Raw genomic sequence first — 25,089 nt, 5'->3', positions numbered from 1 at the left:
AAATCCTTTAAAACCGAGATGAGAAGAACTTTTTTCACACAGAGAGTGGTGAATCTCTGGAACTCCCTGCCACAGAGGGTAGTCGAGGCCAGTTCATTGGCTATATTTAAGAGGGAGTTAGATGTGGCCCTTGTGGCTAAGGGGATCAGAGGGTATGGAGAGAAGGCAGGTACGGGATACTGAGTTGGATGATCAGCCATGATCATATTGAATGGCGGTGCAGGCTCGAAGGGCCGACTGGCCTACTCCTGCACCTAATTTCTATGTTTCTATGTTTCTAATTGAGAATAACTTCTAAAAAGGAATTAGGTGATTAATTGGATCGGGTGCTTGATGGTCTGCGTGGACTCGGTGGGCTGAAGGGCCTGCTTCCATGCTGTATCTCTTTACTAAACTAAACTAAAATGCCAATACGTCTCTCCAAAATTCTCAGTTCATAAGCAAACTATCCATGCACAACATTTCAGTAATCTGTTATTCCAGGGAGAAATGTGATATTTTGCCTATTCACCTAATATTTCAAATTTTCAACATGTTCAGAATCAGGCATCGAGTCACAGAGTGATACAATGTGGAAACAGGCCTTTCGGCCCAACTTGCCCACACTGGCCAACATGTCCCAGTTACACTAGTCCCACCTGCCTGTGTTTGGTCCATATCCCTCCAAAACCTGCCCTATCCATGTACCTGTCTAACTGCTTCTTAAATGTTGGGGTAGTCCTTGTCTCAACTGTGTCCTCTGTCAGCTTGTTCCATACACACACCACCCTTTGTGTGAAAAAGCTACCCCTCAAATTCCCATTAAATCTTTTCCCCTTCATCTTAAACCTATGTCCTCTAGTCCTCGATTCACCTACTCTGGGCAAGAGACTCTGTGCATCTACCCGATATATTCCTCTCATGATTCTATACACTTTAGGCAATTGGAGAACACATAGTAAACAACACTGATCATTATTTAGCTTTTCAGTAAAATTCCACATCTCCTTTTAGAAAAATTATAAATACATAAAATTTAATAATCACAGTGCAACGGATGTATGGATAGCTCATGTTTTTACAATCAACGCTAATGAGCAATGATAATGGAAGTGAATATTGCAAACTATTGAACTGTCATGATCTCATTAAAACACGATAAAGTGGTAAGCGGACATTTTGAATGTGTACAATGTCAGTAAACAAGCTTCAGCACACGTGTTTATGAAAAGATGTCAGAGCGTTTATGAGCAATGATAGCATATTAAAAGTAGGCAAATAAAAGATCAACTAGCACACAATAAAACATTTATGATTCTATTTATCAACTATATATTGTAATGTTACACAAAATGAATGCAGGAAATGACAGATTAGCATCATAATACGCAGCGTGTCTCAGTAATTCAACTTGCTTTGCACCCTATGTTTTCAATGATTACTAAATACTACAGCAAAGTAGACATCAGAGCTAATATTCATCTTTTACCTTTCAATTATTCTGTCAAAACCAAAACCGCATAAGGCGGCCGTTAATATTATATTATTGAACACCTAAAACACAGTTTTGGTTTGATGTTCTCCTACTGAATAACTGTTTTCATGCATTCACCGTCCTTGTCAATTTTCGTCGGAAATGTAAAGTATAATCCGTACAGATTTGTGACATTATGTCACCTTTACTGGTGATACACATCAGAGGACGGTTCACATTGCATATTCACTTGGCTGTGCTGCATAAATAAGCTGGGCGTTCAAAGCAAAACAGGAGCTGGGTAAACAGTAACAAAGCCCTGTGCAGGTTCATTCTTTATTTTCAATATAAAGACACGTTGCATCTTATAAAATAATGTAACAGTTACATGGATACTGTGCCACGAAACCTCACGCTGCCTCGGCAAGGCCAGCAGCATAATCAAGGACAAGTCGCACCCTGGCCGCTCCCTCTTCTCCCCTCTCCTACCGGGCCAAAGGTGCAGAAGTGCAAACACACACAAGTCCAGATTCAGGGACGATTTCTTCCCAGCTGTTCTCAGGCAACTGAATCATCCTACCACAACTAGAGAGCGGTCCTGAACTACTATCGACCTCATTGGTGACCCTCAGACCATCCTTGATTGAACTTTGCTGGCTTTGCCTTGCACTAAACGTTATTCCCTTATCATGTATCTTAACACAGCAAATGCCTCAATTGTAATCATGCATTGTCTTTCCGCTGACTGGTTAGCACGCAACAAAAAGCTTTTCACTGTACCTCGGTACACGTGACAATAAACTAAACTGAAACTGATGATAACGGAGTGTGTGCACAGATTAAAAATGATCAATCTGACTAAACTATGTTGATTATGAAGCCAACTTGTCCGACCATCTGTAGCTAATACCATCGAGCCCGAGGCAAACCAATATGTTTTTTCTTCCCCGTGAGTGAAAATTATTGGAGCATGAAGGACTAGCTTTGAAAGGTTGGCACAGTTCCTCACACTGCCAGCGACTCTGTCTAAACAGCATAAGTTAATGGGGGGGGGGGGGGGGGGGGTTACAAAAGAACGAGCTAACCTTGTGTTAAGGGTGGAAAGCAATTCTAAAGAGACACAAAGCAAACATCTGCTGGAGGTAAAAACTAATTGGCTAAACTGGCAAAATGCTCCCCTCCTGAAATTTAATACAGACAAGGGGAGGTGGGTGCTATCAAACAGCCCTTGGCTCAGACGTGTTGCTGCACAACGTAAAACATGGGCATAAAGGAATGAATCAATTCTATGGTCCCTCAAGTCACAGACTGCATTTCAATTACATCAGATGTAATGTTCAACTGTTGTACACACGCACACACATATAGATTGTTTTTTTTTGGGAAGACGTACACACGTCTGTCGTGTTAATTATCGCCTGTCTTTCATTGATTCCGTTGAATCTTCTCAACTGGTTAGGTAATTGATAGCGTGGCACAGGTGCTCGTGAAATACCATCAAGTGTGGGCGGTCTCAGCGCACAGTGGGAAAAGTGTGGAAATTTCAGCCTGCCGATACAAGTTGGGGCATTTCCCCTGGACGTGAGAGGTGAATTGCTAAAGGACAGTCAAAGCAAAGAGTCGGCTCTTAGAATAAAGTGGAATGTGGTGGGAATCGTTTCTCCAGTTCTTGCACAATGTTTCGAAAACTGCCCTGCCCGTTCACACTTGGCCCGGGCGCCAGTTGCGTCTCTGGCGCTTGAGGCTCGGCCACTGCTTTTGCCCTGCGGATCTGCCCGTACACAGCCCTGTTCTTATCTATTTGACTCTGCATGTTGGCCACAGATTTCTCGATCTCCGCCAGGTTGTGGATCCGCTTCAAGATCCCTTTCAGCTCCCTCGGCGTTGGGGCCTGCTGTTCCCCTGCGGCCGGTGGCGGCGCAGATGCCTGGCGAGGTGACCGACAGGCAGACGTGGCGGGGAGAGGGGCGGGTGGAGGCAGCGGCGGCGGTGAGGGCGGAAGGGGGCGGTGGGACGCAGGGGGCAAAGCGTGGGGGGATAGCGAAGGAAGGGGTGGCGGAGGTGAGGGAGGTGGAGGGGAAGGAGAAGGGGTGGTGGGCGGAGATCCGGTAACGTTCTCCGCCAGCCCGCTGGTTGACTCCATCGAGATGCAGATCTGAGTGTACAGGCTGCACGCACTGTGCCCTCTGATGAAAGGAGGGGTGGGTCTGCCATCGGGAGAGGGAGGGAACTCTTCAGAGATGGCAGAATGGCCATTGGCAATGGAAGACGTCGCGCACAAATCGGAAACGGAGGTCAGAGAAATAGTCGCGACAGACGACAAGGAATGATGATGATGGTGGCGCTGAAGATGGTAATGATGATGAGATGAGGCAGTCATTGTGAATTCTGGAGGCGTCCCGACCCCGCTTGTGCTTTTGAAGGGGCCTTTCCTGTGGACCAGAGACTCCTGCTTCATCTCCCGCAAGGCCTGTTGTTCAAACTGCCTCGCTTTCTCTTTGACGGATAGGTTAGTGTTATCGCCTTTAAGTACGGGGCTCGCTGTGCTCAATGGCCTTTCATCTCTCCCTTCTTCCTCTTCTTCTTCTTCTTCTTCTTCTTCTTCTTCTTCTTCTTCTTCTTCTGCTGCCAGCAATGCCTGCTGCCACTGCACGGGATCCATGACCACTGGTCTGTGGAGGGCATTGTACATGTGGTGCTTGTGAATGCGTGACGGCAGTGTCCACGATCGGTGGCCGGCCTCTGCTGGCAGCCTGAGCAGCGAACCCTTCCAGGCTGAGCGTGCGGCTAAGACTGATGCGCTCTCATGGCGGGACAAGCCGCGATTCTCAGGAGGCGGGCAGACGGCGGCATCGTACAGGGGGTTCCGCGTGGTCAGAGGGTTTCCGTCCGATAGATAGGTGACGTTACTCTCGGACTTGGGCAGACTATCTTTCAGCGTCCCATTGACAGAGGACCGCTTATGGGCCTCGATGGCGCGGGAGGCAAATGTGCTCAGCAGTCTTTGCCGGTCCCCGTCTTCAAAGACAGACTTTTGTCCCCTGCTTTGTTGGAAATGGTAGAGAAGAAAAAGACTTGAAAGGAAAGAAGATAGATCAGGTGTAAGAAAACACGAGAGAACACAGAATATCTAGGCTAACAAAACTAAAGCAAGCCCCCCCCCCCCCCATTTATTACAAATGAAACTATCCTCACAAGATAGACACAAAAAACTCAGTGGTTCAGGCATCATCTCTGGGGAGAAAGAATGGGTGACGTTTCGGGTCGAGACCCTTCTTCTGACTATTCTCACTCCAGTTTAAATTTCACAAGGTTTAAATAAATTCCATTACAGCTGGTCAAAAAGAACAAATCTTTCAATAGACAATAGGTGCAGGAGTAGGCCATTCGATCCAGCACCGCCATTCAATGTGATCATGGCTGATCATCCCCAATCGGTACCCCGTTCCTGCCCTCTCCCCATATCCTCTGACTCCTCTATCATTAAGAGCCCTATCTAGCTCGCTCTTGAAAGTATCCAGAGAACCGGCCTCCACCGCCCTCTGAGGCAGAGAATTCTACAGACTCACAACTCTCTGTGAAAAAGTGTTTCCTCATCTCCATTCTAAATGGCCTACCCCTTATTCTTAAACTGTGGCCCCTAGTTCTGGACTCCCCCAGCATCGGTAACATGTTTCCTGCCTCTAGCATGTCCAAACCCTTTATAATCTTATATGTTGAAATAAGATCCCCTTTGCTTCCTGTCTGCCAACTAATTTTCTATCCATGTCAGCACTCTACCCCCAATACCATGTGCCCTGATTTTGAAAAAGTGAAATAACTTTAGCTACCATCCAATCCACAGGAACTGATCCTGAATCTATAGAATGTTGGAAAATTATCACGAATGTGTCCACGACTTCCTTAAGTACCCTGGGATGCAACCATCATGCCCTGGGGATTTATCAGCCTTCAATCCCATCAGTCTTCCCAACACAATTTCCTGCCAAATGTGGATTTCTTTCAGTTCCTCCGTCACGCCAGATCCTCTGGCCACTAGTACATCATGAAAATTGTGTCCTCCTTAGTGAAGGAGGATCTAAAGTACCTGTTCAACTCATCTGCCATTTCCTTGTTCCCCATAATAAATTCACCTTTTTCAGTCTTCCAGGGTCCAACTTTGGTCTTAACTATTTTTTTCCTCTTCACATACCTAAAGAAGCTTTTGCTATCCTCCTTTATATTCTTGGCTAGCTTACCTTCGTACCTCATCTTTTCTCCCCGTATTGCCTTTTTAGTTATCTTCTGTTGCTCTTTAAACATTCTCTTGCTTCCCGCTCATCTTTCTTGCCATTCTTGCCATTGAGGGAGTACAGAGAAGGTTCACCAGACTGATTCCTGGGATGTCAGGACTTTCATATGAAGAAAGACTGGATAGACTCGGCTTGTACTCGCAAGAATTTAGAAGATTGAGGGGGGATCTTATCGAAACTTACAAAATTCTTAAGGGGTTGGACAGGCTAGATGCAGGAAGATTGTTCCCGGTGTTGGGGAAGTCCAGAACAAGGGGTCACAGTTTAAGGATAAGGGGGAAATCTTTTAGGACCGAGATGAGGAAAACATTTTTCACACAGAGAGTGGTGAATCTCTGGAATTCTCTGCCACAGAAGGTAGTTGAGGCCAGTTCATTGGCTATATTTAAGAGGGAGTTAGTTAGATGTGGCCCTTGTGGCTAAAGGGTTCAGGGGGTATGGAGAGAAGGCAGGTACAGGATACTGAGTTGGATATCAGCCATGATCATATTGAATGGCGGTGCAGGCTCGAAGGGCCGAATGGCCTACTCCTGCACCTATTTTCTATGTTTCTATGTTTCTATCTTTGCTACGTTGTACTCCTTCTCTTTTATTCTTATACTGTCCCTGACGTCCTTTGTCAGCCACGGTCACCCCTTACTCCCCTTGGAATCTTTTTTCCACTTTGGAATGAACTGATCATGAACCTTATGTATTATTCCCAGAAATACTTGCCACTGTTGTTCCACTGTCATCCCTTGCTACAGTATCTTTCCAGTCAACTTTGGCCAGCTCCTCCCTCATGGCTCCATAGTCCCCTTTATTCCACTGTAACACGGACACCTCTGATTTACCCATGTCCCTCTCCAATTGTAGATTAAAACTGACCATATTATGGTCACTGCCTCCTAATGGCTCCTTAACCTTAAGTTCTTTTCTCAAATCGGTTCATGACATGGCACTAAATCCAGAATTGCCTTCTCCCTGGTAGGCTCCAATACAAGCTGCTCTAAGAATCCATCACAGAGGCACTCCACAAACTCCCTTTCTTGGGGTCCAGTACCAACCTGATTTTCCCAGTCTACCTGCATGTTGAAATCGCCCATAACAACCGTAGCATTACCTTTACTATATGCCAATTTTAACTCCTGATTTAACTTGCACCCTATATCCAGGCTACTGTTTGGGGGTCTGTAGATATGTCACATTAGGGTCTTTTTATCCTTACAATTCCTTTTGACTTTACCTGAGAGATACAGTGTGGAAACAGGCCCTTCGGCCCACCGAGTCCGCGCCGACCAGCGATCCCCCCCGATAACTACGCACTAGGGACAATTTACAATTTTAACCGAAGCCAATTAATCTACAGGCCTGTCCGTGTTTGGAGTGTGGGAGGAAACAGGAGCACCCGGAGAAAACCCACGAGGTTTCCAAGAGACGTGCTTCCGCTAAGAGTTACTTTGACGATCATTTAATGTTTGTAATGTTGAGGCTTGACTGCATACACATGACTACGCTAATAATGAAGCGGGTGTCCTAAGGAATGCTATCTACTGCCTAGTAAGAATACAATACTCTACGAAGAAGACAGCACAGTGAAAATAGATCTAAAAATTATACAGGATCACTACTACTATTTACAACTGTCTAATTTGTGAAGGTGTCTACCACATTTTCTAGAAGGGTAAAGAAAAATTAAACCACTTACTGATGCCTAAACGTTTTTTTGTCCAAAGGTAAGTATAAGGTGACAGTATCGGGAAAGAAACAGGTAAGGTAGTGAAGCAAACATCATGTTTGTGAGAAAGGTCATGTACTCATAAAACATGGCTCAATTGAGAAGCCGTTTACACTAATTCCATTTTATTCACTCTCAAACGCTTCCTCCTCCCAGCTCCACTCTTTAACTGCATTCGAATTTTTTTAGTGGCCAATCTACCTTTTAATCCCCAAAAAGATACAATATTTATTTTATTAAGCTTCTGATTATTGTTGCCCTAGTTGAATATCATGTGGCAGAAGCTGCAATTGAGGTGCCTCTCTGTCAAGGTCTGTAAAGAATTAGGCCATTCGGCCCATCAAGTCTACTCCGCCATTCAATCATGGCTGATCTATCTCTCCCTCATAGGCCGATTCTCCTGTCTTCTCCCCACAACCCCTGACACCCAAAAATCTCATTATAAACGGAATAATTTTGAATACATTTTGAATTCTGAAGAATCTGTCGACATTTAACTTTGTTATTTCTCGCAAAAAGCTAACGATGACCAACAATTTCACACATGCTTGAAGTTAATTAGTTTCATCATCGAAATGATGGGATAGATGTGACGGAATGTTCAAAATGGGCCAAAGGGCCTGTTCCTGTACTGTTCTGTGTTCTAACAGCATCACTTTGTACAAATGAAATACAAATATACTTGGCTTGATATACACATAAATAATAAAACTCATGTAAATTAACAAAAATGAAAACACATATGTAGCTCATTTTTAAAAGCAATGGAAAACTGAAGAGCTGATTAAGTCAATGAATCGTGCAGAAGGAGAGATTAATTCTTGATCAGAGAGAAGAACTGAATACTGAAAGATTTCCAGAGGCGTTGTACTCCTTGAAATCTCCTCTTCCACACAGCCTGCATGATCACTTCACATGAATTACACTGCAGACTTAGAGTCATAGAGTGACACAGCATGGAAACAGGCCCTTCGGCCCAACTTGCCCACACCGGCCAACAAGTCCCAGCTGCACTATTCCCACCAGCCTGCGTTTGGCCCATTTCCCTCCAAACCTGTCCTATCCATGCACCTGTCTAACTGTTTCTTAAACGTTGGGATAGTCACTGCATCAACGACCTCCTCTGGCAGCTCGTCCCATACGCCCACCACCCTTTGTGTGATGAAGTTACCCTTTAGATTCCTATTAAACCTTTTCCTTTCACCTTATGGGATAAACTATCTCCAGCTATGCTAGACAATGCCAGACAAAGTGAAGCTGAATTCCTCAGTGTGCAGGATATTTACCAAAGGTGAAACCTTGCATCATTTACACACCTGTTTTACCTTATAACAACACTCTGTTTATTACCAATGTATAGTGATTCTTGTTGATCTGTTTAGAGTTGTGTTTAGTTCATTTATGGATGATATTTTCCAAATAATGTAACTATAGTCACGGAGCGTGGAAACTGGCTCTTCAGCCCAACTTGCCCACACCGGCAAACGTACCATCTATACTAGTCCCACCTGCCTGTGTTTGGCCCACATCCCTCTCCATGTATTTGTCTACATATTGTTTAAACTTTTTAATAGTACCTGTCTCAACTACCTCCTTCAATAGACAATAGACAGTAGGTGCAGCAGGCCATTCGGCCCTTCGATCCAGCACCGCCATTCAATCCGTACCCCGTTCCTGCATTTTCCCCATATCCCCTGACTCCGCTGTCTTCAAGAGCCCTATCTAGCTCTCCCTTGAAAGTTGAGAACCGGCCTCCACCGCCCTCTGAGAAAATGAATTCCACAGACACACCGCCCCCTGAGGAAAAAGTGTTTCCTCATCTCCGTTCTAAATGGCTTACCCCTTATTCTTAAACTGTGGCCCCTGGTTATGGACTCCCCCAACATCGGGAACATGCTCCTGCCTCTAGCGTGTCCAAACCTTTAATAATCTTAAATTTTTCAATAAGATCTCCTCTCATCCCTCTAAATTCCACATTCCAAATACCTACCACCCTTTGTGTAAAACAAGTTGCCCCTCGGGTTCCTATTAAATCTTTCCCTCCTCACCTTAAACCTAAGTCCTCTGGTTTATGATTCCCCTACTCTTGGGTAAAAGTCATTTACCCTATCTATTCCTCTCATGATCTTATACACCTCTATAAGATTACCCCTCATCCTCCTGGGCTCCAAGGAATAGAGACCTAGTCTGCTTGACCTCCCTATAGCTCAGGGCTTTGAGTCCTCATAAATCTTTTCTGCACCCTTTCCTGCTCTCCAATATCTTCCCAATAACAGGGCGGCTGAAACTGTGCAGAATCTATTCCACCTCATCTCCTTTCTAAAAGAGTGCCCTTTGGCTCTCCCACCAGTGGAAACATCCTGTCCACATCCACTCTATCTACGCCTTTCATTATTATGTAAGTTTCAATGAGGTCCCTCCCCCCCCTCGACCTTCTAAACTCCAGCGAGGAGAGGGCCAGTGTTGTCAAGTGTGCATCATGCGCTAACCCACTCATTCCTAGAATCATTCGTGTAAATTTCCTTTGTTAGCGACTTACATGGTGTTGTCTCCCAGTTCTTCGTACAGGTTAGCTGCCGTTCCAGCAGTTGATTTCCCTGCTGGCAGAGCCATCTGGATCCGCGCTGTCTTTGCACACTCAGCCTGCCGTCTATTCAGAAGCAAAATCGACAATCAGAACCGTTTCATCAACACATTCTGCACTGCTAAGTTGGACGCGTTTAAATGACTCATTTTTCTTGCATATCAAAGGATTTTAAAAAAACATTATCCTTTTCACCGATTCTCGCAAACACTTTCCGCGCTGGTGGTGTGCAGGAAAGAACTGGTTTGCACCGAAGACAGGCAGAAAATTGCTGGAGTAACTCAGCGAGACAGGCAGCATCTCCGGAGAGAAGGAATGGGTGACGTAGGTTCTAGGAGCAGAATGAGGCCATTCGGCCCATCTGGTCTACTCCGCCATTCAATCATGGCTGATCTATCTTTCCCTTTCAACCCCATTCTCCTGCCTTCGCCCCATAACCCCTGACACCCGTACTAATCGGGTCGAGGCTGAAGAAGGGTCTCGACCAGAAATGTTTTGTTTATTCTCAGTTAGAAACTTTAGTTGCGTGCTCGCCAGATAGCGGAAAGAAAGCGGTGATTACAATCTCACCCATTCCTTCTGTACTAATAGGTTGGACTCATTTAAATGCTTCATTTTTCTTGCATATTAAAAAAATATATATTCTTTACATCGATTCATGGAACCTACAAAAGCTTTTACCGGTGGATTGTTTCACTGAAACTCCTCAGATTTTTTCATGTAATTATTACAATCCAGTTACAAAAGATAGATGGTTTCATATTTGAGTTGATCAAGCTGCATTTCGTAAACTTAAAAAAAAAAAAGCATTTCAATGCGCATAATCTTCCGTGTAACCTTTACAGATGGACAAGGAAAAATTAGGGATGTTGGGATCTTTGTTTTAGGGGTTACATTTCCTATTTGTGACCTTCTGGTGGCAATGCTTTAATGTAATGAGTTTTTGCTCATTATGAATTGTCTACGAGTACTGCGTTTACAGGCTTGTTATGCCCTGTCACACTTGGCGATTTTTTCGGCGACTGCCGGCATCATTGACTGACGTATCAGGTCACCGAACAAGTCGCGGCGTGACGACGTATTGACGCACGGTGTTTCCTCAAGTGTCGCAACGTTTTTTTTGTCGCCGCTGGATTTTGAAATGTTTGAAATCTTTCGGCAACCCTGATACGTCAGTCAATGACGCCGGCAGTCGCTGAAAAAATCGGCAATCGGTGGGACAGGCCCTTAAGAATGTAATTGTTCTGTGTTCGGTACATATGACAATAAAACACTATTGTTATAAAAGACTGTAAACCAGTGCCATTATCGAAATAATTAACCGGCTAAATTCTCTTACATTGGTGTAATATGCTCAACAATTCACTTTAAGCAACATCAAAAAGGTGGTGGGGGGGGGGTTGGGGGGGGGGGGGGGGGGGGGGTGGGGGAGGGAGGGGGGGAATCATTGCCAAGCTTTAGGGAGTGAATTCCAGAACATCGAATTTAGGCAGCAGAAGGAACATTTGTTTTAATTTATTTTTACGAACATATTTATACGATACACCAGAATTGGAGAAGTGTACACATCTCGAGGGAGTAGGTCACAGAATTATGGAAGGCATTAGAGTCACGGAGCACGGAAACAGGCCCTTCAGCCCATCCCGTCGGTGCTGATGATGGACACAGAGAGCTCGAGTAACTCAGTGGGACAGGCAGCATCTCCGGAGAGAAGGAATGGCTGACGATTCGGGTTGAGACCCTTCCTGCACATTTCGTCTATGCTGACCAGGGTTTATAACTGAGGTAGTCCCGTTTATATAACAAGGATGGAGGTTCCCACACGGATGCATTGCAGGAGCACGTCAATGTAGGTGCTGGTGGCAGAGAAAGCATTCTTGCAACATTTCAAACCATTTCACTGACTTGCTTGCCAGAAGTGTTGTGGAAGTGGTTTATCAGAATGCTGCCTGGATTAAAGGCTGTTAGCTATAAAGAGAGGTTGGCCAGATTTGGATTAGTTTCTCTAGAACTGGAGGTTGAGGGGAGACCTGATAGAAGCGTATACATTTTAAGGCAGAGATAGATAGATTCTCGATTAGCACAGGTGTCAGAGGTTATGGGGAGAAGGCAGGAGCATGGGGTTAGGAGGGAGAGATAGATCAGCCATGATTGAATGGTGGGGGCTCATGTTGTCGACCACCCCGTGGTGAGCCCTGTCAACTGACCTCAGTCAGGCAAACGACAACAAACAGTGACAGCAGCAGCGCCGCAGCTTGGCGCCAACCCGGAGCATGCGCCCTCTTTAGGGCGGGCACCTACGGATGTCGAACCGGATGGCATCACCCTGCTGCGGACTTCTGCTGCCTCAAACGCAGGAAGAAGAAGTAGAAGACGAAGTTTGCATGGCGGAGGAGACTTGATGGGCCGAATGGCCTAATTCTGCTCCTAGAACCTATATGGGCCCCAATTCAAGGCCGTTCAGCCAGAGTGAACAGCATTTGGACTCTTGCAGCCTGTCTTTGAAATGTACCCATTGCAATGAGAACACAACCCATCCACCTCCAGTGGCTAGGTTCAGCTCCAACTCAATAATTAAGTTTGCTGATGACACTGGTGGTGGGACTGATCTCAGACAACGATGAGAAGGACTACCGGGGGGAGGTGGCTGATCTAGCACTCTGGTGCCAGGACAACAGCCTCCTATTGAACTTCAAAAAAACTAAGGAGCTGATCGTGGACTTTAGGAGGGCACATCATCCGAGGACGTACACACCATTGAGGATAAATGGGGATCCTGTGGATAGGGTGAGCTGTTTTAAATATCTGGGAGTCCACATCTCTGAGGATATGACATGGACATCACACGCCTCAGCACTCGTGAGTAAGGCAAGGCAGCGTCTTTACCACCTCAGGCAATTGAGGAAATTCAGAGTGTCTCCGAGGATCCTCCAGTGCTTCTACGCAGCGGCTGTGGAAAGCATCTTGTCCGGAAACATTACCATCTGGTTTGGGAATTGCTCTGCCCAGGACAAGTAGGCTCTGCAGAGAGTAATGCGTTCGGCCGAACGCACTATGGGAACTTCACTCGCCCCCCTGCAGGAACTATACATCAGGAGGTGCAACTCCAGAGCCAATAAAATCATGGGAGACCCCTTCCACCCATGCAAACGCATGGTCAGGCAAATGCCTCCGTTGCCATGCTGTGAGAACGGAGAGGTTGAGAAGGAGTTTCTTCCCAGAGGCCATTCGGACTGTATACACCTATCTCACCAGGGACTAACTTTACTGAACGTTTTTCCTTCCAATATTTAATATGTAAAAGAATATGTGTGTGTTTATGATTGTGTTTATAGTTTGTTTGGTTGTTTGTTTGTTTGTCTTTTTGCACAAAGTCCGCGAGCATTGCCACTTTCATTTCACTGCACATCTCGTATGTGTATGTGACGAATAAACTTGACGACATGACTTGACTTGACTTGAATGCTTGTGTTTCCTGTCCTTTACGACTTGTTTCGGTTATCTGTTTCAACAAGGTCAGAGCAAGAGTTGCCACGCAACTGTTTACGATGGACAATTTCTTGGGTCATTTTTTTGCAATAGACAGCTGTCACTTGCACCATTTCACAGCACATGATATCAATGAGGTAGAGTTGGTGTTTAATCAAAGAAACTATAAACCCACTGTGGGAACCACCCAGAATGAAATGGCTCTTTGCACATGCTATTAAAATAAATGTTATTTTTCTTGATTCACAACATAAGTTACAACTTACTAACTCTTACATTTAACTGCACATGAAATTTTACATGGATTCCAAAATTGTTGGGGGCTATTAAACATGAATTTAAAGTAATGCCAGGTGTGTAATTCTGAAGAAGGGTTTCGACCCGAAAAGTTGCCTAATTCCTTCGCCCCATAGATGCTGCCTCAACTGCTGAGTTTCTCCAGCATTTTTGTCTACCTTCGATTTTCCAGCATCTGCAGTTCCTTCTTAAACCAGGTTTATGTAGGAAGGAACTGCAGATGCTAGTTTAAAACGAAGATAGACACAAAAAGCTGGAGTAACTCAGCGGGACAGGCAGCATCTCTGGAGAGAAGGAGTAGGTGACGTTTCGTGTCGAGACCCTTCTTCAGACTCAGAGTCAGAGTTTGGAGAAGAGTCTCGACCTGAAATGTCACCCATTCCTTTTCTACAGAGATGCTGCCTGTCCCGCAGAGTTGCTCCAGCACTTTGTGTATTTATTTACAAATATAAATCTGAATAAGGTAGGGAGCTCCTGGTGAGCACTGCACAGCTGTGCTGGACTGGTGTGAGGAGATATGTTGGTAAGAGTGGAGGGCCATCAGTGAGCGTGGAGGGCCGTCAGTGAGCGTGGAGGGCCGTCAGTGAGCGTGGAGGGCCGTCAGTGAGTGAGACGGATATCGGTGAGACGGGTATCGGTGAGACAGGAGGGCCGTTGGCGTGCTGTCACCCATCTTGAGTGCCGGCGGTCGTTCTCGGACGTGCCGCAGAGAACAAAGAGGGACCCAGCACCCTGGGGGATTTCCTGGACCGCGGGGTGGGGGGGGGGGGGGGGGGGGTGCAGGAGGGTTGGAATGCATCCTGGACAAGGATTGTAATATAGTTATTTAAAAGAGTAGAAGAGTTAAGAATATTTGTCCAGATAGTTGGGTGATTTTACATTGTGGTGCTGGGTTTGTTCGGTATTGTTTTTGTATTGTATATATTATTGCAATAAGTGATTAACAGATGGCACAATGGGCTAAGTGTTCGGCTGGCAACCTGAAGGTGGCCGGTTCGAATCCCGCTTGGAGTGCATACTGTCGTTGTGTCCTTGGGCAAGACACTTCACCCACCTTTGCCTGTGTGTGAATGTGTGTGAATGTGTGTGAGTGATTGGTGGTGGTCGGAGGGGCCGTAGGCGCAGAATGGCAGCCACGCTTCCGTCAGTCTGCCCCAGGGCAGCTGTGGCTACAGAAGTAGCTTACCACCACCGAGTGTGACTGAGGAGTGAATGAATAATGCAATGTAAAGCGCCTTGAGCATTAGAAAGGCGCTATATAAATCCCATCCATTATTATTATTATTATTAAATTTATTTTTGTTTTAAAAAATCCAAACCCGACGAGGGGGGGCCGCATTGAACACAGAAGGGGGTGGGGGGGAGGGGGGGAGCGGGTGAGGGGGCAGAAGGAAGAGGGACTATATTGAATACTTTAGTAACATTGTTTGCGCTCTGTACGTGGGATTCTTGCACGAACTTGCACTGTAAGCAAGCAAAGATTCTCACTGTACCAAGTACACGTGACAATAAAGTATCAATCCATCAATAAACCACATAAAAGTAAAAGCTTTGCATACTTACTCCTTGAATCTGAATTAGCGGAATGATGCAAACAAAAAAAGACAAGAAAAATTATTGTTAAACAATGATTTTGAGGCCTCAGGCACAAAATACCGTATCTTACTATGCATGTAATATATGTGGCAACACTGTTAAGAGGTGAAATTATGAGCTTCTGCCATAGGCACAAATGTGGGCCGGAGATAGTGGAATAACAATGACAGTCTGATTCTCCACTCTGCTTTCTTCAGTTGTGAGGGTCTGGACTGCCGAATGTGCAGAATTTCAGCTCGCACTTTCAAAGGTCCATGTTATTCATTTAAATCAGCTTCACTTCAAAACCGTCTCGGACATGAATATCACACGACTGATTTGGCTTCATCCTTCAACACGGTAGATCACGGTACAAGAACTTCCGAGGACGGCACGTTGGCGCAACGGGAGTGTTGCTGCCTTACAGCTCCAGAGACCCGGGTTCGATCCCGACCACGGGTGCTGTCCGTATGGAGTTTGTACGTTCTCCCCCGCGATCTTCGGTTTCCTCCCACACTCCAAAGACGTACAGGTTTGCAGGTAATTTGGTTTGGTAAATGTAAAAATTGTCCCTAACGTGTGTAGGATAATGTTAATGTTCGAGGATCACTGGTCGGCGCGGACCCGGTGGGCTGAAGGGCCTGTTTCAAACGTTTCAAAGGTTCTTGCATCTAGCATGTCCAATCCTTTAAGAATTATATATGTTTCTATAAGAACCCCTCCCATCCTTCTAAATTCCAGTGAATACAAGCCCAGTCAACCCATTCTTTCATCAATTGTCAGTCCCGCCATCCCGGGAATTAATAGGCAATGTATGGGTTTTCTCCGAGATCTTCGGTTTCCTCCCATGCCCCAAAGATATAAAGGTCTGACGGGTTAATTGGCTGGGTTATAAATGTAAAATTGTCCCCAGTGCGTGTGGGCCAGCATTAGCGTGCGGGGATCGCTGGTCGGCGAGAACTGGTGGGGCATCTACAAAATGAAAAATCAGCTGTGTACTCACTGCCTGTAGGTCACCATGACGATGAGAATAGCTGGCAGGCAGCAGAGGATGATAATGATGGCTAGAGCCAGCAGAGCACCTTCTGTGTAGCCCACAGCTTGTGCCTGCTTCTGAACATTCGCCACCGCCTCCGGCGTGCGTATTTCGAGTATACGACCCCCTTGTCCCAGGTAAGGCTGGAAGTCTTTGTTGATGTCCAGCAGCTTCCCATCCAAGAATCTGCAAATCACAACAGAATAAACTTGACACATATTGCTTTGTGACCTTTGTCGGCGCCCTTTCGGTGGCGACTCTTTGCATACTTTATGCGTGGTACGCAAAACAAAGGATTTCACTGTCACATGTCACATTATAAAGTATTAATCAAACGCTCAACAGGTCATGTGATAGGTGCAGAATTAGGCTATTCAGCCCATAAAGTCTACGCTGCCATTTATTCATGGCTGATCTATCTCTCCATTCTAACATTATTCTCCTGCCTTCTCCCCATAACCCCTGACACCCGTACTAATCAAGAATCTATCTATCTCTCTCCACAGCCTTCTGTGGCAATGAATTCCACAGATTCACCACCCTCTGACTAAATAAATTCCTCCTTGTCTCCTTCCTAAAGGAACGCCCCTTTAATTCTGAGGCTACGGCCTCTGTCCCTAGACTCTCCGACTAGTGGAAACATCCTCTCCACATCCACTCTTATCGAGGCTTTTCACTATTCAGTAAGTTTCAACGAGGTCCCCCCTTCCCCTCATCCTTCTAAACTCCAGCGAGTACAGGTCCAGTGCCGTCAAACGCTCATCGTATGTGAACCCACTAATTCTTGGGAACATTCTCGTAAACCTCCTCTGGACCCTCGCCAGGGCAGGCACGTCCATCCTCAGATATGAGGCCCAAAATTGCTCATGATGCTTCACATGCGGTCTGACCAGCGCCTTGTAGAGCCTCAGCTTCACATCCCCGTTCTTGTATTCTAATCAATCATTCAATAAAGAGAATTAGATAGGCATGTAGCTATGCAGGGAATGGAGGGCGATGGATCACGTGCCAGCATGACATTGGTTTAACATGGCGTCATGTTCAGCATGGACATTGTGGGCCGAAGGGCCTGTTCATCTGCTGTAATGTTCTATGTTATATGTTCCAGAATTTTACAATTGGAAATTGCGGATGTTAAATTGGCTTGGAATTCATTTGTTTCTGCTCGTTATTTTTAATGTTGCAAAGATTTGAAGGGAATTAAGCCGGCAGGTGGGAATTGATGTAATGAGCCGAGATGGTGGGGGGGGGATAAATAAAATTTGACATTGGGAGCTGCACAGCGATGTATTTGGATAGGAAGAAAGCGACGAGGAAAGATTAAATAAATGACACGTTTCTGAAGGGGTGAGACGCCCTGGGGATGTAAGTGTGCACTGATCACGGAAGATGGCGGATGAGGTTCATTCGGAGACAACATAAGTTGAAGAATGAGGCCATTCGGGCTAAGTAGTACGAGTGTCGGGGATTATAGGGAGAAGGCAGGAGGTTGTGAGGAAAAAACAGATCAGCCATGATTGAATGTTGGAGTAGACGTGATGGGCAAAATGTCCTAATTCTGCTCTGAGATCTCATTAAGTTAATGTAGATAGAGCATGAAGGTCAGCATGGGCAAGTTGGGCCAAAAGGCCTGGCATGGTACTTTGGTACGGCCCTTTATTTGTCACACGTAACAAGGTAAAGTTAAAGTCATTTTTGTATGTAGTTCAGCACAAGTAATGCTGTACTTAAGCACTTAGATACATATTAGATAAGCATCTTAGATACAGTTCAAATGTGGAGCAGTGTTACACTGAGACAGTATACAGAGTCGCCAGTTTGGCGCCATTTTCAAATCCTAGTTGTTGCAAGTGCCGGGTTCTTGACCTGACCATGAAGGCCCGTTGTCCTGTTTCCAAGCTGTAGGACTATGATACACTTTCTGGAAGACCAACCCTTTCTGGAAGACTTTGCAACTCTTTTTCTTTCAATATCTGTACAATGTTTTCTGAATTGTTTTTACGTTTCTAGTTTTTTTTACATTTGGCTTAAGTTTTTCTTTTTCATTAACCTGTCATTCACCCTTTGCCGTTTAATATTTTTTTTTTTTGTTTTTTTTTGGTTTTTTTTTTTTTTTTTTTTTTTTGTTTTTTGTTGTTTTTGTTTTTGTTTCTCTTCTCTTTCTTTTCTTTCTTTACTTCATCTATTTCTTTAGTTCTATCTAGTTTAAAAAAAAAAAAAAGGCAAAAAGTATTGGAGACAATGTAATAATAATTGACAATATTATCAATTTAAAAATGTAAGACTGTAATGATGCCGTTTAATATTCTGTCTGATCTTCTGATCTGAATCCATCTCTGCAAAGTTATATTATCCTTTTTCGTTTAAGCTGTAAACTATCTTTAACATCTCATTCAGTTAACCAAACATGGTCCCCTTGGAATTTTTCCAGTTCACTAAAATGCGAATCTCAATACTTAAGTTGATTTGAAGAGTTAAGTTAGTTAAGCTGGCGGCACGGAGGCGCAGCGGTAGAGTTGCTCCCTTACAGCGCCAGAGACCCGGGTTCGATCCCGGCCATGGGTGCTGTATGTACGAAGTTTGTACGTTCTCCCTGTGACCACGTGGGTTTCCCCCGGGTGCTCCGGTTTCCTCCCACACTCCGAAGATATCCAGGTTTGATGGTTAATTGGCTTTGGTAAAAATTGTAAATTGTCCCTAGTGTGTGTACTGGTCGGCGTGGACTCATTAGGTTGAAGGGGCTATTCCTGCGCTGTATTTCTAAACTAAACTAAAGAACAAATGATACTTAGGTTATTTTTGTACTGTTGAGTCACACTATGGGAATCTGTTGGCCTTGCACATAGTACTCTGACAAATCAACGCGTGACTGCCTTGGTACTCGAGTATTAGTCTCTCTCCTGACAGGAAGCGATGCAAAAATAGTCAACAAAAACACAGATGCTTCAAACTTAATTATTGCTTCTTCTCTGGTTTTAATGATCATCATTGTACCCTTCAGGGATCTCATTAATTAGCATATTGGAAAGAAAAGCACCACAGCTTTGAGTTTGGACACGTGGACAGTTTTCGCAGAACATTTTTAAGAGTCATACTGTTTTTGTGTGAATACACCAGAGGCTGCAGATTCTGGAATCTTGAGCAAAACATAGACCCGCTGGAGGCAGTTACCATCTTCGATCGGACTTTACCGGCATCACCTTGCATTAAACGTTATTCCCTTATCATGTATCTATACACTGTAAATGGCTCGATTGTAATCATGTACTGTCCTTCCGCTGACTGGTCAGCATGCAACAAAAAAAGCTTTTCACTGTACCTCGGCACACGTGACAATAAACAAAACTGATCTCTGCAGATCAGGCAGCGTCTGTGGAGGGAAATGGACAGACCACCTCTTTGTACCAGCTCTACCCCCTCTACTCTATCAGTCGGAAGAAACTGTGGGCGGCACAGTGGCTCAGGGTTAGAGTTGCTGTCTTATAGCGCCAGAGACCCCAGTTCCATCCCGAACACGGGTCTTGTCTGTATGGAGTTTGCACTAATATGGAGTAAAGTAAAGATAATAAAAATGTTATTGTATTCATTCGAGGTTGGATATAATAGTTTTCTTCAGGTGATCTGGGTTCCTCCCACATTCTAAAGACATGCAGGTTTGTAGGTTAATTGGCTTCTGTAAATTGTCCCTAGTGTGTACGATAGAGTCAGTGTACGGGCAATTTCTGGTTGGCATGGACTTGCCCTCCATAGAAACATAGAAAATAGGTGCAGGAGTAAGCCATTCAGCCCTTCGAGCCAGCACCGCCATGATGACTGATCTTCCAAAATCAGTGCCCCGTTCCTGCATTTTTCCCATATCCCTTGATTTCATTGGCCTTATGTGTTAAATCTAACTCTCTCCTGAAAACATCCAGTGAATTGGCCTCCTCTGCCTTCTGTGGCAGAGAATTCCACAGATTCACAACTCTCCGGGTGAAAATGTGTTTCCTCATCTCAGCCCTAAATGTCCTACCCCTTATTGTTAAACTGTGACCCCTAGTTCTGGATTCCCCCAATATCGGGAACACTTTTCCTGCATCTAGCCTGTCCAATCGCTTAAGAATGTTATATGTTTCTATAAGATGCCCTCTCATCCTTCCAAATTCCAGTGAATACAAGCCCAGTCGACCCATTCTTTCATCGAATGGCAGTCCTGCCATCCCGGGAATTAATCTGGTGAACCTGGGTCTACGCACGCTGCCAGACCCACTGAGCTCCCCCAGCAGATTGATTTTTGCTCTGCCTTTGTGCAAATTGCAAATCCGCAGCACATTTCAATAAACTGTCTTCTCGTCTCATTACTGGAAGAAAGATAATCATCACATCTTGTAAGCATGCAGTGGATGGTGCCAACAGAGCTAAGCAGGTTACCAATGAGCACGGAGTCAGGTAGGTTCTCAGAGGTCCATGTATGTAAGGAATTCCCTGTCTGATTGCACAAAGCCCATTATTTGTGAATCCAGTTGAAAAGGTAGAATGCATATTTGTTACCGACGTGACAAACTAGTGCTTATTATCGACTAATAGCTGTAAAATATCAGACTGTGAAGCCTCCCCTTCTGATGCTGTAGGTGAGTTTTACATTTATATTGAATAAAACAAATTGTTGAAACGTGTTTTGCTTCAAGAATTTGTTTACATTTTTTTTTAATTTAAAGGAAAAGAGATAAAGAAAAAAAGTGTGAGGACAGTAGTGGATGTGGGAAGAAAAGAAGAAAAAAAAAGGCCACACAGAAAAGGGGGGCCTTAAGAAAAGAAAAAGAAAATAACTAAGGAATCTAAAAAAGGTAAGGCTAAGCAAGAAGGAAAGGGAATGCGCTTATTTCCTGACGATTCACACCCATCACCTAATTCTAAAATAATTATTTTCCAGGGTTGTGTTGCACCATATTACACCCGTAACAAATCAATGAAAGGTGACCATATTCTTAAGAATTGCTCTTGTTTTCCTGCTAGAACAAGTCTCATGTCCTCACGATGTAGTATTTCCCACATATTTGTAATCCACATTTTAAACGTTGGGATCGCTTCAAGAATTTGAACGTGCAACATTAACAGGACACATCTGTAGCTTACAAATCAGCAGCAGGAATGTCGATGGACACAAAGCGCTGGAGTAACTCAGCGGGCCAGGCAGCATCTCTGGAGAAAAAGGATGGGTTGAGACCCTTCTTCAGACAGAAAAGTATGAACGTTGAATTCTCTAATTTTCAGTAACATCTACTGCTAGTCCCCTTCCCCCTCCCCGCACTCACCCACCCACCCACCCCACTTCCTCCATCCTAGTCGTTTAACCAGTTTCACAGTTCGTATCATCCGCAAACTTTGCCACCCAGACTTCGATCCCCTTGTCCAAATCATCAATATACAATATTATATGTGGGAGGAAACCGGAGATCCTGGAGAAAACCCACGCGGGTCACAGGGTGAAGGCACAAACTCCATACAGACAAGCACCCGTAGTCAGTATCGAACGCAGATCTCTGGCGCTGTAATGCAGTGAGTCTACCTTTGCGCCACCGTGCCGCTCCACCATAATAATGATAACATCCTCATTATGGTTCTAGTTGGAGGGTGATAGGCAGTCATGCATTAATCAACAATATCAGCAAGCTCTCTTTTGCCAAATATAGACAACCCCCTTCACATAAAATAACTTTTCAGTGACTGTTATCAATATACAACAAATATATTTAACGTAAATACAGAAACTGAGGAAAAGTCTACCTCATTAAAATTTAAACTAACTCTTACTGCACCACACTTACTTGAAGAGCTCATTCCTTGATATTGCCCTGTTTGTCAATGGGTCAATGGCATACACGTTAAGGTCTGACTTGGAATAATCCTCTTCCTGGAAGCCGTCTCCATGCCGACGAGGCCCAATGGAGTCCACCACTACTTTTGCCCCTGGAATCTGATCCTGTACGTAACGCTCCAATATCCTGTGGAAACAATTCCGATAGAAATTGCGTTAAGTCGCCCTCCTCTTGAAAGTGCTTCATGTTCACGTGTCTTACCTGCAGGTTGGAAATGATTGTTACTGAGGGGGTGGGGCGGGGGGCAAACCAAATCAGAGAAGGTGGGGCAGGTCTTCATTGGCGTGTGGGAAGGAAGGAAGCGGGCAGGCAGGCAGGGGGGAAATTCTTACAAGGAAACAGTACCGAGGCCTGGGTATAATTTAAACAGTTTGCCTCTGTTTCTGATTCAAGTTTGGTAGGATTGAATAGAAAGGCTCTGGAACTAAGGCTGTCGGAAAATCGGCGGTGGACCTTTACCTTGATACATGTGATAATAAAAGAACCATTCAACCATTGAAATACATTCATGCAAAAGGATCTTTCATCAAGCTGGAGTAGCTAAGCGGGATAGACAGCACCTCTGGAGAGAAGGAATGGGTGACGTTTCAGGCCGAGACCCTTTATTCAGACTGAAAGTGATGAGAAAGGGAAACGAGAGATATAGACGGTGATGTGGAGAGATAAAGAATAAAAAAAGTAATGATGATAAAGGACACAAGCAAATTGCTTGCTGTTTGTTGGGTGAAAACGAGAAGCTGGTGTGACTTGGGCCAGGGAGGAATAGAGAGAGAGAGGGAATGCCGGGGTTACATGAAGTTAGAGAAATCAATAATCATACCGCTGGGCTGGAAGCTGCCCAAGCAAAATATGAGATACTGTTCCTCCAATTTGTGTTTAACCTCACTCTGACAATGGATGCTTTCATCAAGCATTGTATTTGACAAAGCAGCAGATTGGCAGAAAGCTATTAAATCTTGGATTTTTGGCATGCAGCTTATACTTTGCAATTATCTTCAGTCAGAAAAGCAGAGCCAGCGAGCTCCCCACCACCACTGGAGCCAAGAGAAGCCAGGCCCAGCTTTCGAGTATATCTTTGGTATAAACCAGCATCTGCAGTTCCTTCTGCCACAAAATAATTGCAGTTTTTTTCCTATCCTATAGCGATGCCCCTCTTCAATTATTTTTATTGCTGTGGTGTAATTTCATTTACACACAGCTTTCCAGACTAATTTTTCATTTGCTTCTGTTTCTGTTGTGCTGAATGTGTTAATATCCATGCAAATTCTTTGGATACAAAATTTTTGAGTGCTTTTAGAATTATAGAATCATAGAAATTAGGTGCAGAAGTAGGCCATTCGGCCCTTCGAGCCTGCACCGCCATTCAATATGATCATGGCTGATCATCCAACTCAGTATCCTGTACTTGCCTTCTCTCCATACCCCCTGATCCCTTTAGCCACAAGGGCCACATCTAACTCCCTCTTAAATATAGAACCGGCCTCAACTACCTTCTGTGGCAGAGAATTCCAGAGATTCACCACTCTCTGTGTGAAAAATGTTTTTCTCATCTCAGTCCTAAAAGATTTCCCCCTTATCCTTAACCTGTGACCCATTATGATGGGATTTTAACTAGTATTTCCTTTAACTATTTGGTTTTGACTTCAAATGGCCAAAAGCTGAGTTACTCCAGCATTTTGTATCCACCATCGGTGTGAACCAGCATCTGCAGTTCTTCCTCACTGAAATCTTCCTCAGATATCAGTCTGAGGAAGGGTCCTGACCCAAAATGTCACCTATTCATTTTCCCCAGGCATGCAGCCTTCAGGCTGAAGCATTCGCAACTATCTTCAGCCGAAGGGGGCAAGTCGATGGTCTGTCTCTGCGTCCTCTCGAGGCCCATCGCATTCACAAGAGCCGGGTGTTCTGCCAACTTAATTCACTCCATGCACTATCCAGAGATGGCACAGTGTTGGCTACAGGGAAGGCTGTGGGACCAGGCAACAGGCCAGAGGTACCGTTAAAGATACGTCCCCTGGAGCTGGCTGTGCTTTGAACTAAACTGTTCCCATACAGTCACAGCACTGGCATCCACTCGACACTGTGGAGAATTGCCCAGGTTCTGCTCACAAAAGGCAGGAGAAATCCAATCCAGTTAAATCTAATCCACCTCCATGCGGCACGGTGGCGCGGCGGTAGAGTTGCTGCCTCACAGCGCCAGAGACCCGGGTTCGATCCTGACTGTGGGTGCTGTTCGTATGGAGTTTTACGTTCTTCCCATGACCCATGAGGCTTAACTCTAAATGCTCCGGTTTCCTCCCACACTCCAAAGACGTAGAGGTTTGTAGGTTGATTGGCATCGGTTCAAAGGGAAGAGATTGAACTTTTTTTTTCATCCAGTGAGAAACGTGGAGGAGTCACTGTGATGGATGTTTTGTGTTTTGTGTGTTCCATTGCTTTTTATTTGTATGACCGACTTGGCAAAATAAATTCCTCGTATGTTACAAAACATACTTGGCTAATAAAGTGTTATTGTGATTGTGATTATTATGGATTGTGAAATTGTAAATTGTCCCTAGTGAGTAGGATACAGGGATCGCGTGGGTTTTCTCCGGGAGCTCCGGTTTCCACCCACACTCCAAAGACGTACAGGTTCGTAAGCTATTTGTTTAAGAAGGAACTGCAGATGCTGGAAAATCGAAGGTAGATAAAAATGCTGGAGAAACTCAGCACTCAAAACTTTCAAGATAGAGCTAGATAGGGCTCTTAAAGATAACGGAGTCACAGGATATGGAGAGAAAGCAGGAAT

General features: G+C 44.8%; 1 protein-coding gene across 1 annotated transcript in view; it reads right to left on the bottom strand.

Moving 5' to 3' along the window:
- The window catches only part of pcdh15 (protocadherin related 15), a gene marked incomplete at its 5' end in the record, with an annotated part of 501,491 nt that overhangs the window by 35,351 nt on the left and 441,051 nt on the right, over positions 1-25,089 (bottom strand). Inside the window, 4 exons of the mRNA XM_033034471.1 lie at positions 10,002-10,112; positions 15,396-15,404; positions 16,411-16,629; positions 22,251-22,427. Coding sequence (XP_032890362.1) covers positions 10,002-10,112; positions 15,396-15,404; positions 16,411-16,629; positions 22,251-22,427 — 516 coding nt within the window. The remainder of the gene's footprint in view (positions 1-10,001; positions 10,113-15,395; positions 15,405-16,410; positions 16,630-22,250; positions 22,428-25,089) is intronic.

The sequence above is a fragment of the Amblyraja radiata genome, chromosome 15 (genome assembly GCF_010909765.2).
Source record: "Amblyraja radiata isolate CabotCenter1 chromosome 15, sAmbRad1.1.pri, whole genome shotgun sequence".
Taxonomy (NCBI): domain Eukaryota; kingdom Metazoa; phylum Chordata; class Chondrichthyes; order Rajiformes; family Rajidae; genus Amblyraja; species Amblyraja radiata.
The sequence above is the reverse complement of the archived record's forward strand: the minus strand, read 5'-3'. Positions and strand labels throughout refer to the sequence as shown.